Source organism: Narcine bancroftii, unplaced genomic scaffold (assembly GCF_036971445.1).
Source record: "Narcine bancroftii isolate sNarBan1 unplaced genomic scaffold, sNarBan1.hap1 Scaffold_151, whole genome shotgun sequence".
Classification (NCBI taxonomy): Eukaryota; Metazoa; Chordata; class Chondrichthyes; order Torpediniformes; family Narcinidae; genus Narcine; species Narcine bancroftii.
Window position 1 is genome coordinate 5084615 of NW_027211886.1, and position 13757 is coordinate 5098371.

The 13757-nt window shown below is 45.8% G+C and overlaps 1 protein-coding gene across 2 annotated transcripts in view; it reads left to right on the top strand.

Annotated features, from left to right (window-relative positions):
- Positions 1 to 7514: 7514 nt before the first annotated feature.
- The window catches only part of LOC138750446 (protein OS-9-like), a 100886-nt gene continuing 94643 nt past the window's right edge, over positions 7515 to 13757 (top strand). The window contains exon 1 of one of the 2 annotated variants that reach the window (XM_069912490.1): positions 7515 to 7893. In XM_069912490.1, coding sequence (XP_069768591.1) covers positions 7750 to 7893 — 144 coding nt within the window. In that variant the 5' untranslated portion in view covers positions 7515 to 7749. The remainder of the gene's footprint in view (positions 7894 to 13757) is intronic. The other variant, XM_069912488.1, reaches the window with a different exon arrangement.

Genomic DNA, 13757 nt, shown 5'->3' on the forward strand with positions numbered 1-13757 from the left:
GCCCAGTTCCACCCAGTGGAGAGCCTAAGTCGTGGTGGATAGGGGCAGAAGTAAACCCCGTATGGTGATCGACTAGAGCCAAACGATCAACTGCTTAACACAGCTAGATGCATACCCCCTTCCCTGGATCGTTGACATGGTCAACAAAATCACCCATTGACCTTAAATCAGTGTACCACTAACTCCCCCTTTACCTCCAGTATACCGCCTTTGAAGTGGATGGCAGACTTCACCTCTTCCTATGGTACTCTTCGAAATCACCAATGGTGTCTCCGTATTTCAAAGGGAAATAGATTGGATGGTGGACAAGCACAAATTGATGGCCACATTCCCATACCTAGGTAATGTCACCATCTGTGGCCATGACCAGCAGGACCACGACGCAAACCTTGCCAAATTCCTCCACATTGCTAAGTCCCTCAATCTGACCTACAATGAGAACAAATGTGTGTTTAACACAACTTGCCTGGCCCTCCTCAGATGTGTTGTGGCACATGGTGTAATCCCTGGGACCTATCCTGCTGCGGAAACATGCCGGGGGTCACAAGTCCGCCCGTTGGTCGGAGATGCAACTCCTGCACGCCAACTGGCAGTATGCCTAGGTGGTGTTACTGGACGGCCATGAGGACACATCCCCACCCGGGACCTGGCCAGAGATCCCTGTCCGCTTCCCACCCCTTTCAACCTACACCCATACTGCCCCCATCAGGGATGGTGTAGGTCAGCAACCCACCTCCACCCACCACGCCATACACCCCGGACCAAGCCCCACCTCCGACAGAGCCAGCCCTCCCTCCCCAGCCTCAGGACACACGACCAACAATGGAGTTAACCATTATAGCACCAGCGGAACTGCACCGGTCACAGAGGCAGAGGAGACCACCTGACCAGCTGAGCCTCTAGGACTTTTAACCTGGCGGGGTTTTTGTTTTAAAAGAGGGAATGAAGCGGCGATATGAATATGTAATAGCTGATGGATAGCTGGTCCGTCCCCCACTGGTGACTCGCTCCCTGGTAACTCCTCCCCTTGTGACCCTGGAATAAAGGTTGACTTCCCTCTCCCTGTCATCAGTCGGGCACTTGGAATCAGGCCAAGTCTGTTCATCACTCTACAGCTTTGGAGTTATTGATAGAGCCTATCAGCCTCTTAATTGGTTGGACATTTATCATTACCTATTATTTTCTTCTTCTTCTATCAAGATTGCAAATAGTCCACTAAAGATGTGACTTATCGTAGACATACAATATCTCCTCACTCATCAGGAAGGTGCAAAAGCAAATGCACTTCCTGAGAAGACTGCGGCAGGCAAGGCTACAGGCCACCTTCCAGGCAAATGTCTACTAGAGCTCTAATGGGACTGTCCTGGCCAGTTGCATCTCAGTGTGGTACAGTTGCTGAAGAGCATCGGATTGGAGGTCGATCCACAGGACTAGAAGTGGGGCAGACAGGATCACTGGGAATTCCCTCCCCATCTTTAACAAGATTTACTGGGATCATTGACTGAACTTATAGCATCTTTCAGCTACTCCTGCAGGGAAAGAGATACAGGAGGTTCAGAGCCAAGCCCACCAGGCTGAGAAATAGCTTATTCCCATGAGCAGTGAGTGAGACTGCTGAACTACTCATACTCCATGATTCTTTATTTAACAATAATATTTATTTATTTTAATATTTATAAATAGTACTGTACACATGTACCATTTGTCTGTCTGCGTGTTTGCATGTTTTTGCACCAAGGACTAGAAATTTCTGTTTCATCAGTTGTACAATCGATTAATAAATAAATGAACATGAAATAGGAGAATTTTCATATAATCTATCATCAACCCAGGCCATGCCATTTTGCACTACTACCATCATGAAGGAGGTACAGGAGCCTGAAGACGTACACCCACCAGTACAAAAACAGCATCTTCCCCCTCTGCCATCAAATTTCTGAGTGGACAATGAACCACAGACATTACCTCACTTTTTACATTTTTGCAAAAATTATGTATTTTAAAATATTGTATTTAGAGATCAGTAATTTTGAGCCGCAAAACCACAAGTTTCATGACCTATTTCTGATATTTTGTATTAAATGGAAATGAATATGCTCTACTCACCAAATGACAGGATCTCCTCTGAGATCTTCACAGTATACAGTGGGAAACTGATAATATGGGCAAATTGTGCAGGAAGCAGGTCAGTCTATGGATAGAATCTGCTCTTGACAGGAGTTGTGAACAGAACCAACACGATCGTGTTGAAAAGTGGGAAAGGCAATAAGGGTCCCAGTGGTCTACTCCTGCTCCTATTTTCTTGTGATTTTTTTTTCTGTTCATACATTACATAGCATTGATGTATAATAGTGAAAAAAGTGGCAGGAAGTCCAGCATCTTATGCCATCAGCTTCTTTACATTTATGCACCAAGAAGTCAAGACATGCCACATTGCCTGCCTGGACCAAGCATTTTGTCAGAATAGAAATGGGATGATGAACCAGCAGAAACATTCACACCTGAAGATCTCCAAATTATGTCCATCACTTGCCAAGATCAATGTTTTTAACATGCATTCATTATCTTTGACTTCCACATTGGAAGACCAGTCAGTATGGATCGGTAGCAACATCTCCTCACTGACAATCACACAGGCACACCTCATGGATGTGGGCTTAGTCCACTGCTCTACTCTCTCAATAACCATGACTGTTTGGCTAGGCATGATTCAAAAACCACCTACAAATTTCCTGATGACTCCAAGGTTGTCAGGAGAATCTCAGACGGCAATAACAAAGAGCACAGGAGTGAGATAGATCAGCTCGTTGACACAACGACCTTGCCCTCAATGTCAGAAAAACTAAGGAATTGATTGTGGACTTCAGGAAGAGGAAACTGGGAGAACACAAACCAGTTTTCATCGAGGGGTCAGCAGTGGAGAGGGAAAAGAATTTCAAATTCATGGGTGCCAACATCTCTAAAGATCTATCCTGGGGCCATCATGTTGATGCAATCACAAAGAAGGCACATCAGTGGCTATATTTCACGAGGGGTTTGAGGAGATTTTGTATGTCACCAAAGACTTGCAAATTTCCACAGGTGTAACGCACAGAGCATTCTGACCGATTGTATTACTGACTGGTATGGAGATGCCAATGTACAGGACAAGGCAACTCAGCCAACTTCATCATGGGCATCAGTCTTCACTCCATTAAAGACATTTTGAAGGGGTAGTGCCTCAAGAAAGCTGATTCTATCATCAAGGATCCTCATCATCCAGGCCATGCCCTCTTCACACAGCCACCATCAGGGAGGAGATACAGGAAGACACATACTCAATGTTACAAAAACAGCTTCTTTCCCTCCGCCATCAGATTTCTGAACGGACAATGAACCTATGGACGCTACCTCACTTATTCTCTTTTTGGAACTACTTATTCATTTTTTTAAATCTTGTATTTATGTAATTGTTAACTATAGTGATTTTTCACCTTGCTCTGCACAATGCTGCTGCTACAAAACAATTTTCGTGGAACATGTTCGTGAGAATAAACCTGATTCTGATAAAATTATAACATACAAGCGACTATTTGGGTAAAAGGGTCATAGTTCTGCAAAGAAGTGGCACAGATGTAATGGGGCAAATGGAGGCTCCCCGCATGATTCATTCCCTGCTTCCATGACTTTAAGTCAGTGGATTCAAAACTCTTTCGGGCTGCTGCCCCCTTGGCCTCCAGGCCACATCCCGAGCACCTCCCCCCATAAAATGGTACTGGGGGGGGAGTTAGTGGCTTAGTGGCAGTGCCAACGGGGAGGGGTAAGGGGTAGTGGTGGCGCTGAACAGGGTGGGAGGGTTAGTGGTGGTGCTGAGTGGAGTGGGGGGCAGTTAGCGATGGTACTGAGTGGAGTGGGGGGTGATGATAGCATTGAGAGGGCTCGGTGGTGGCACTAAGAGGGGGGTTGATGGCAGCGCTGAGAGGGGGGTTGGTGGTGGCGCAGAGAGGGAGGTTATGGCGGCGCTGAGAGGGGGATTGTGGCAGTGCTGAGAAAGGGGTGGTGGCAGCACTGAGAAGGGGCTGGTGGTGATGCTGAGGGGAGGGTGGTGGCTGAGCTGAAAGGGTGGTAGTGACAACAGTACAACATGGCAGCCACTGAGACCAGTTCTCACAAGAACACCTTGTCGCTGTTTATTTTGCTCACTACTGCCGCCCCAAGTCTGGCCAAATATTACTGCACTGGCTTCTTCATTAAACTTTGCAGCCAACTAAATAATAACAAAAATGAAGGTTCAGAACATCCCCTTTTCCCTCACCTCCCCCTAACTGCCCCCTTTTCCCTCACCACCCCCTTGGATCTTTCCACTGCCCACTGGGGGCGCAGCATCGCCCACTTTGGGAATCACAACTTTAAAGTGAACACAATAGATACATAAATAGATGCTGGAATCTTGAGTGAACAATAAGAACTTGGGGGTGGGGGGGGGGGGGGGGGGGGGGAAACGACACTTAGGTCAGGCAGTATCCATGGAGAGAACAGAAGGTTTGGATCTGGAACTCATGTGGCAGAAGGATTGAACGAGTCTCTGTGTCTGCAGAGTGCTGGAGGCAAATCCACAGACATTTGGTGTCTCTGAAGGGACTCTTTTCCTTCTTTTTCTCTTATTATTTGGGGTTTGGGGCAATGCTCACAGTGATACTGTTTGCCATTACGGCAGGAAGAAGCTGGCGTAAACCTTTTGGATTATTACATTACAATAAAGGAATCTTTAATCTTGAAGTGTCCCAACCCGAAACATTCACTATTTCCCCCCATGAATCCTGCCTGATCCACTGAGCCCCTCCAGCAGATAAAGGGTTTGGACTCCAATTGTTGACTGACCATTCTCTTCCTCCGAAATGACCATAAGACATAGGGAGAAATAGGCCATTTCAGCCCATCAAATCTCCCCTGCCATTTAATCATGAGTTGATCCAATCAGCCCTACTGTCCGGCCTTCTCCCTATAACCGTTGATGCCCTGGCTAATTAAGAACCTATTAATACCTGCATTAAACACACCCAATGACTTGGCCTCAACAAATGCTTGTGGCAACAAATTCCACAGATTTACCACCCCCTTGCTAAAGTAAAATTCCTCCGTATCTCTGTTCTAAGCAGACGCCCTCTTGTCCTGGACTCTCCCACCATGGGAAACAACCCTTCTACATCTACTCTGTCCACACCTTTCAACATTTGAAATGTTTCAATGAGATCCCCTCCATTCTCCTAGATTCCAATGAGTACAGATGTTAACTGACACAAAGTATCCTTCCAGCAGACTAGACCTCAAAAGTTGACTAACCATTGCTCCCTCGTGGATACTGATTGACCCTGAGTCCCTCCAGCAGATAAAGGTTTCCTGACCCCAAATGTTGTCTGACAATTTATACCCATAATGCTCTCTGACCATTTCTACCCACACTCCTCTCTGCCCAATGCATCCCTCCAGCAGATAAATTGTTGACTGACCTGCTTAGCCCCCCACCTCCCCGCACCCAACTTTTTTTTTAATCAGAATCAGAATTTATTGTCATGAGCATGTCACGAAATTCGTTTTATGGTGAGAGAACATTGCAAATATGGCAATAAAATTACATTTAAAAATAAATTAGTGCAAAAAATTAAGAGAAAGTGAGATACTGTTTGATTCATTGGCCATTCAGAAATCTGATGGCAGAGGGGAAGAAGCTCTTTTTGTGCCACTGGGTGTTTGTCTTCAGGTTCCTGTACCTCCTTCCCGATGGTAACAGTGAGAAGAGGTCACGGCTTGGGTGGTGATGGTCCTTGAGGATAGAGGTTGCTTTCTTCAGACATCGAATCTTGTATATGACCTCAATGCCTCGATGGATTGGTTGCATCAGTCTGGTGTGGAGGCACCAAATCTCACGACAAGAAAAACACCAGAGTTGTTAACTTGGCGTCTAACATCACAGGCATCAGACTTCACTCCATTGAGGACATGTACATGAAGCGGTGTCTTAAAAAAAAATGTGCTCTATTCTTAAAGACCCCCACCATCCAGGCCCCCATCACTCTGCTACCATCGGGAAGGAGGTACAGGAAGCTAAAGATGAGCACTCAGTGGCACGTGGAATGACCAGCGAACCAAAAGCACTGCCTTACTTTTCATGCACTATTATTTTTATTTTATTTAAATATTATTGTTGTAAGATGGTTCATAATATGAATGCACTGTGATGCTGTCGCAAAACACTGAATTTCATCACTTGCTCGTGACAATAAATTCTGATTATGACTGATGCCCATACTGGCTGAATTCACAACTCTCTGAAGCCTTTTCCTACATTGGTACCTTCATATCAGACAGTGATACAATCTATCAGAATGCTCTCCATGGTACACCTGAAGAAATTTCCAAGTCTTTGGTGAGCTACTAAATCTCCTGATATTCCTCACAAAATATACCAGCTAGCGAGCCTTCTTTGTGGTGTCATCAACAATGAAGCTCCAGGATAGATCTTCTGAGATGTTGACAACCAAGAATTTTAAGCTCTTAAGATCAGCTCTTCCTGCCACTGATCCCTCGACGAAGACTGGTTTGTGTTCTCTTGATTTCCTGCTCCTGAATGAGGCATCAAGGGAAGACATCTTTGTAAAGAAGGCTTTTGGGACATTGGCCTTCATAAATCAAGGCATTGAGTTTTGGAGTAAAAACACAATGCTGGAGAAGCTCAGCAGGTCAAACAGTATACCTAACAAAGATAAAGATACATAACGTGTCAGGTTTGATCCCTTCATCAAGATATGAGCAATTCTTTTTGCTCATACCTTGATGAATGGCACAATTCAAGCTCATTAAGTTATGTATCTTCATGTGTCTGTATGACCTCAGTTTCTCCACCAACATTTGTGTTTTTACTTCAACCACGTCTATTGCGTCTAGGAGTTGGGATGTAACGATAAAGTTGTATAAGACATTGGTGAGGTCAAATTTGAAGTATTGGGTGCAGTTTTGGTCACCTAACTACAGGAAAGCTTTCAATAAAATTGAAAGAGTACAATGATTTACTGCGATGTTGTCACATCTCATACCAGTAAAAGTGAAACATATCCTTTTCTCATAAGTGTGACAATTAACCTGTATGTGATGTGAGGTTTTTGGGACATTACAATTACAATAATAGAACGAAATGTGCTTTCAACATGTGCTTTTCGGAAGGAAAAGTCAACATCGCAGTGAACGAAGGCTTCACCATGATTGACAACCAGCCCAACCAATCGTTGTGCGAATAGTGGTAAAACCATCTGATGACAACCAATCAGACGAGACGAATGTGTTGCCCCTACCTAATTTTGTTACCCGTTCTCACAGACCCTTGTCCTCAGTAACGACTGTGTTATCCTGTCAACTTTCACAGACCATAACAAGATTCTCCGCTCAATTGTCCTCACGCTGCTTCGCAGATGCAGAACACGGGAGGGGGCGGGGGGGAGGTGTTGAATGACGTGTTGTTGATCAATTGTGGTCGGCGTGGGGGACACGTCGTGGCTTGATTGGCTCCTGTTGACCAATCGCCCGAGAGGGAAGGCGGGACGGCCCTCGAAGCAACTCCGGGACCATCTGAGAGACGTGATCGTCGATCAATTGTGGTCGGCGTGGCGGCGCGTCGCTGTCCTCATTGGCTTTTGCCGACCAATCGGCCGCGAGGGAATTGGGAGCGAGAGAAAGTCCGGGCTGGATCTTTGCGCGCCTGCGCAGTACTTCAAGATGGCGGGCAGCGCTGGGAGGAATCTGGCTGTCAGTGTGTGGGCGCTGCAGTTACTCTGCCTCTCGGCCTTTCTTAACATCGAAGAGCTCAACGAGATGAAGTATGGCATCGAGATCCTCTCGGACCCCATCATCAAAGGACAGGCGAGTTGTCACGGGGGAGATTGGGGGTCGGCTGACCGTTGCCTCCGAGGGTCACGAACGTCCCGACCCGTTCAGCATCAGTCAGGTTTATTGTCAAGGACGTGTGTCATGAAATGTGTTGTCTTGCGACAGCGGCATGGTGCGGAATGACTATAACTTAGAATTCCAATTCCTTTATTGTCATGTAATTAAACACAAAATGTAATATTGCAGGAAAAGATTTGCCATCATCAGAAATTGCCCGGTGCTCCTTGCAGTCACAGAAAGATAAGCAAAAGAGGATTTCCCCCACAGTCACTGGGTGTCTGTGGATTCACCCCCAGCGTTCCTGCAGCCTCTGCCACCACACAAAGTCCAGTGCAAACCATCAGCAACCTGAGCTCCAGATCCAAACCTCTGACACGTTCAGGAAGCTTTCAGCACCCTCTGCCTGATACCTGGTACTCCTTCAGCCAGACTCAAGTCAGTCACCAGCAGTTTGCAGCCTGCTGCGAGTCCCTCAGCGGCAGTTGCCAAGACCACATAGCCTTTGTGGGATCCTTGCCTGAGTCACCAACGGCATGCTGCCTGTGTGCTGTTCAGCCTCCGAGCCCCTCACGGGTCTGCTGCTGTGGTCACCATCCTGTTGGTTGCCTCCTCTGCTTCTCCATCTCAAATGGGGGAAGGGGGATGGTCTCCACCCGAGAGGGAAGCACAGTTGGTGAAGCGGTTAGTGCAATACCTTTACAGTGCCAGTGATTTGGACTCGAGTTGTCTGTAAGGAGTTCCTTCCATGTCTGCATGGGTTTCCCCCCCCAAGGGTTCCTGCTTCCTCCCACCGTTTGATACATATTGGGAGTGTAGGTTAATTGGGTGGCATGGATTCATGGGCTGAAATGACCAGTTACCATGCTGGATGTGTAAATTTAATTTTTTTGGTGCCCTGTGCCAGTCCTCTGCTACCCTGGAGTCTGCAACCTCTTATGGCCCCTGCGAAACATAGGCACCACCATTTTTCCATAAATACAGGATTTGCAAGTAAATAGTGCAAAAAAAAAGTGAGGTAGTGTCTGTGGTTTATTGTCTTTTGGGAAATCTGATGGCGGAGGGGAAGAAGCTGTTTTGTAATATTGGGTGTTTGGCTTCAGGCTCCTGTACCTCCTTCCTGATGGTAGGAGTGTGAAGAGGGCAGCAGTGTGAAGAAGGTGTGGGTGGTGAGGGTCCTTGAAGATAGAGGCTGCTTTCTTGTGACACTGCCTTTTAAATGGACCAGAGACTCCTGCCCATGATGGCGCTGCCAAGTTTACAGCCCTCTGTAGCCTTTCCTGCCACCTCCATACCAGACAGTGATACAACCAGTCAGAATGCTCTCCACAGTACAACATGTAGAAATTTACCGGTCTTTGGTGACATACCAAATCTCCTTAAATTCCTCACCAAGTATTTTCACTGCCGAGCCTTCTTCATGGTTGCATCAACATGGAGGCCTCAGGACTCAACATCAGAGATGTTAGCATCCAGGAATTTGAAGATCCTTGCCCTTTCCATTGCTGACCCCTCGATTGTTTGTGTACTCCTGGTTTCTCCTTCCTGAAATCCACAGTCAATTACGTAGCTTAACAGATGCCCAGACAGCCAAAGGATGCTCATGGTGTTGTGTTCTCTTCACCTCTGAAATGGCATGTAACCAACTCAGTTCATTGCAGATTAATTGAAAGAATATTTACATGTAGGTTTTTGTCACACACCCATCATGTAGGGATGGTGTGACATTGGTATGTGTGCATGTTAGCAAAGAGTGGGAGGTGAGATTATGCTCGTTGTCTTTCGTGACTGGAACATTAGTTTTTAATTTCATGGAAGAAATTTTATGAACAAAAGATTCACACTGTCACTAGCATAATTGGCAGACACTCTGTTTTAATACAGCACCTATTTTGGGGTTAACAGCTTTGGCATTGACATGAACATAGTTGGCACTGTGTAATTGGATCATGGATTTCTTCACTGCCAGACTACAATCAGAGAAGATTGGTAAGAACTTCTCTTCCACAATCTCCATCAGTACTAGAGCACCACAAAGCTGTGTTCTTAGCCCCCTGCCCTACTCACTTTACATCTACGACCATTTGGCTCAGTACGACAGTAACACCATCTACAAATTTCCCAATGATATCATGGTCTTCCTTCTTCTGGCTATCCATCCAGTAAGATGATGATGGTTCCTTTCAGTCAGTTTGTGGGATTTGATAATGTGTATCTGGAGTGGCTGTACAGGCCGATATTTGACAGGCCCTGCTTGCCACATACTTGACAGGTAAGGCCTGGAGGGCAACAGGGATAGAAGCTCTGTTGTGGTGCTTCCTGTGCCCTTGTTGCATCTTTGAGCTTTTACTCAGCAGAGTCCACACCTTTTTTGATGGTGTTCCTCCACTGCAAGCGATCTTGAGCCAGATCCTGTGCAGAGTATGCTTGTACCGTAGTCTCTGGCCTCCTTGTTTTTGGGTACTACTGGGCACTTGGGTGTACAAGATGTCCTTGGGGTGCCTACTGTCAGGTATTCTGACAACATGTCCTGCCCAGAGCAGTTGAAATTGAATTTTGAAACTGCTGGCATTCTGGCTTGAGAAAGGACCTTGATATCAGAGACCTTGTCTCTTCGTCGGAGAATGTAGGTAACACTGCTGTAGTTGGTCAAGTTGGTGTAAGTGACTCTGATTTGAGCACCACGTCTCACATCCATATAGTAAGGCTGAAATGACAATGGCCCTGTATATCTTGGACTTGGTGGCCAACCTGATGTTCTGTGACCAAACCTGAACTTTCAGCTGACCAAAGGCAAAGCAGGTCTTTCTGGTTCTTGACTCAATCTCTACATTTATAGAAGCTGAGCATGTTATTTTGCTTGTTGGCAGCATTGAGATGAGTGTCCTTAATGAGGACAGTTGGTTCTTTGTAGCTTGAGCAAGGAGCTGGTTGGTACATAATTTCTGTCTTTTTCAGGCTGATTGTCAACCCATAGCTCTTAGCCGCACAGGCGAAGCGACTGGTGATCTCCTCTAGGCCTTTGAGTGAGTGGGCAACCAGTGCACAGTCATCAGCAAATTGTAGTTCGTGCACCACAATGTCCTTGATTTTTGTTTTTGCTCTCAATCTTGTGAGATTGAGGAGCCTGCCATGAGCCCTCATTTGTAGGACGACCCCTAGCTTCAGGTCTGATATGACTCGTTTAATGGAGAAAGAACATCAGAAATTAAAAAGAGATTGGGTAGGTGAAGTGGTAGCCTCAACATTTAACTCTAAAGCAAGAGGAGTTGCAATAGTGATTAATAAAACTTTATCTGTTAAAATTCAAAAGGTGATTACTAATCCTGCAGGGAGATTTGTTTTGATTCCTTTTCAAATTTATTCTGAAACGTGGACACTTATGAGTATTTATGCACCAAATGTAGATGATGAATGTTTTATTCATGATACTTTTAGGCATTTAACTGAAGCTTATGAGAAAATTTTGAAAGGAGGGGATTTTAATTACTGTCTTGACCCAGTGTTGGATAAGTCTGTAAGATCAGTTGAAAGAGCAAAAGCAGCAAAGTTGATTTTGAGTTTGATAAAAGATCTGAATTTGATAGATATTTGACAGAGGCTAAATCCAAAGGAAAAGGACTATTCTTTTTATTCACATAGGCATGATTCTTATTTGAGAATAGATTGATTTTTAATATCTGTGCAATTGCATACAGAGGATTATATCTGATCACTACCATTTCTCATGACATGTTTGGTCCCTGAGGAGGAAAACAAAATTGGTTATTAGGTGGATTTTTGTGACTTTATAAGGAAACAAATTCAAGATTTTTTAGAAATAAATTCTAAATCAGTTGACAATAAATTTGTTCTTTGGGATGATTTGAAGGTGGATTCATGAGGTCAGATAATAAGTTATACTGCAAAAATTATGAAAGATTCTATGAGAGGTTGAGCAATTGGAAAAGGAAATGGAAGGATTTACAAAGAAAGGCTTCTGATGAGAAAAGTAAAAATCTAATAACAAAAATACTTCATGATAAATACAATTTAGACCTATAGAACAGAAAAATTAATTGAGAGAACTAAACAGTTATTGTGGCTATTATCGGCCACTGCGAGTGGAAGAAACCTGCTGAGTCGAGTAGAGTTTCAAACCAATTGATTTACTGATTCAAACTTGTGCACTTAAAAAGTCTAAGCTGGTCCAGCTGTCTCAGCATTCATGCAGGCGGAAATAATGTCAACTTCCTTTCCGTTGTCTTGCCCTGCACTGAGAGCTTCCGAGTATGTATCTGACTGCAACTGCTGCCGCTGGTTCGCCTGCTGTGTGGGTGAGCTGCCACTTGACCCCCACCCCCAGCCACCATGTTGTTCTTCCCTGAGATATGTTGATCGTGGTGGTGAATTCAAGTATGAACGACAGGTGTCACTGCTGATGGGCTGACCACGGGTCGGACACCTTGGTGAACGCAAAGGTGAGGGGCTTGTGATTGGTGAAGATCGTGAACTCTCTCCCTTACAGGAAATACCTGAAGTGTCAAATGGCCAGATATAGAGGCAGCAGCTCTCTGTTGAACACGCTGTTCTTGATCTCTGGGGGCCATAGGTGTCAACTGAAGAAGGTGAGCAGCTTCCATTGGCCTTTGCTTAACATTGAAGTTCACAACTGACTGCTGCTTCGGAGGCGTCTACAGCGAGGGCTATTGGGACATCTACCCAGGGATGGACCAGAAGTGTGGTGTTTGCTAGAGCGTCCTTGGCCTGGTCAAAAGCTGCTGTCGCTTCTTCTGGCCACGCTATCTCTTTGTTTTTGTCAGACATCAAGTTGATCAGGGGGCACATGATCTGGGCTGCTGAGGGGATGAAATGGTGGTTAAAAATTAACCATTCTTGCAGGCCCTTGACTGTTGGTCCTGGTGAATTTTTGAATGGTCTCCACTTTCCTTGGCAGGGCAACAGCTCTGTGACAGGTGATCCGGTGCCCCAATAAGTCAATGGTGGGCAGGCCGAACTGGCACTGGCAAGGTAGTTCGCCATGCTGTAGTTACTGAGGTGGTGGCAGAGTAGGCACAGGTGTGCTAGGTGTTCCTGGCAGGAGCGGCTGTCTACCAGGATGTCATCCAGCTAGATGAATAGAAAGTCCAGGTCCTGGCCTACTCCATCCATGAGGTGTTGGAAGGTCTGGGCTGTATTCTTTAGGCCGAATGACATTGTAAGGAATTCGAAAAGTTCGAACAGGGTTATGGTGGCTGCCTTTAGGATATTATCCGGGTGGACAGGGACTTGATGATACCCTCGCACCAGGTCTATCTTTGAAAAGATGTGTGCCCTGTGCAGGTTGGCCATGAAGTTCTGGATGTGAGGGACTAGGTGCCTTTCAGAGCTGGTCGCTTTGTTCAGCCTCCTGTAATCCCTGCACAGCCTCCATCCTCCTGCAGACTTGGAGATGCCTGCAGGCTGTTTGAATGCCACACGATCCCCATCTCCTCCATCTTGTTAGACTCCTCCCTTGCTAGTGGTAACTTGCGTATTCTGGTGTGCAGCGGGTGTCCTTGAGTAGAAATATATTTGGGGGTTGTGGTGGAAAACTATGGTGTGATGATGGATGGGAACTCCAACAACACCTCGGCGAATTCGTTGTCCACACACGTGATTGAGTCCAGGTGCGGAGCCAGCAATGACTTTACGTCGACTAGCTGTTGTCTGCTGGTGAACCTGAAGGGACAATGTGCATGGAGGAAGTCTGCACCTATCAATGGTTGTGACACTGCGGCCAGTGTAACTGTCCATGTGATTCGGCTGGAACCAAATTGCAATGGGGTAGTGCGTGTGCCGTAGGTACAGATGGTGCTGCT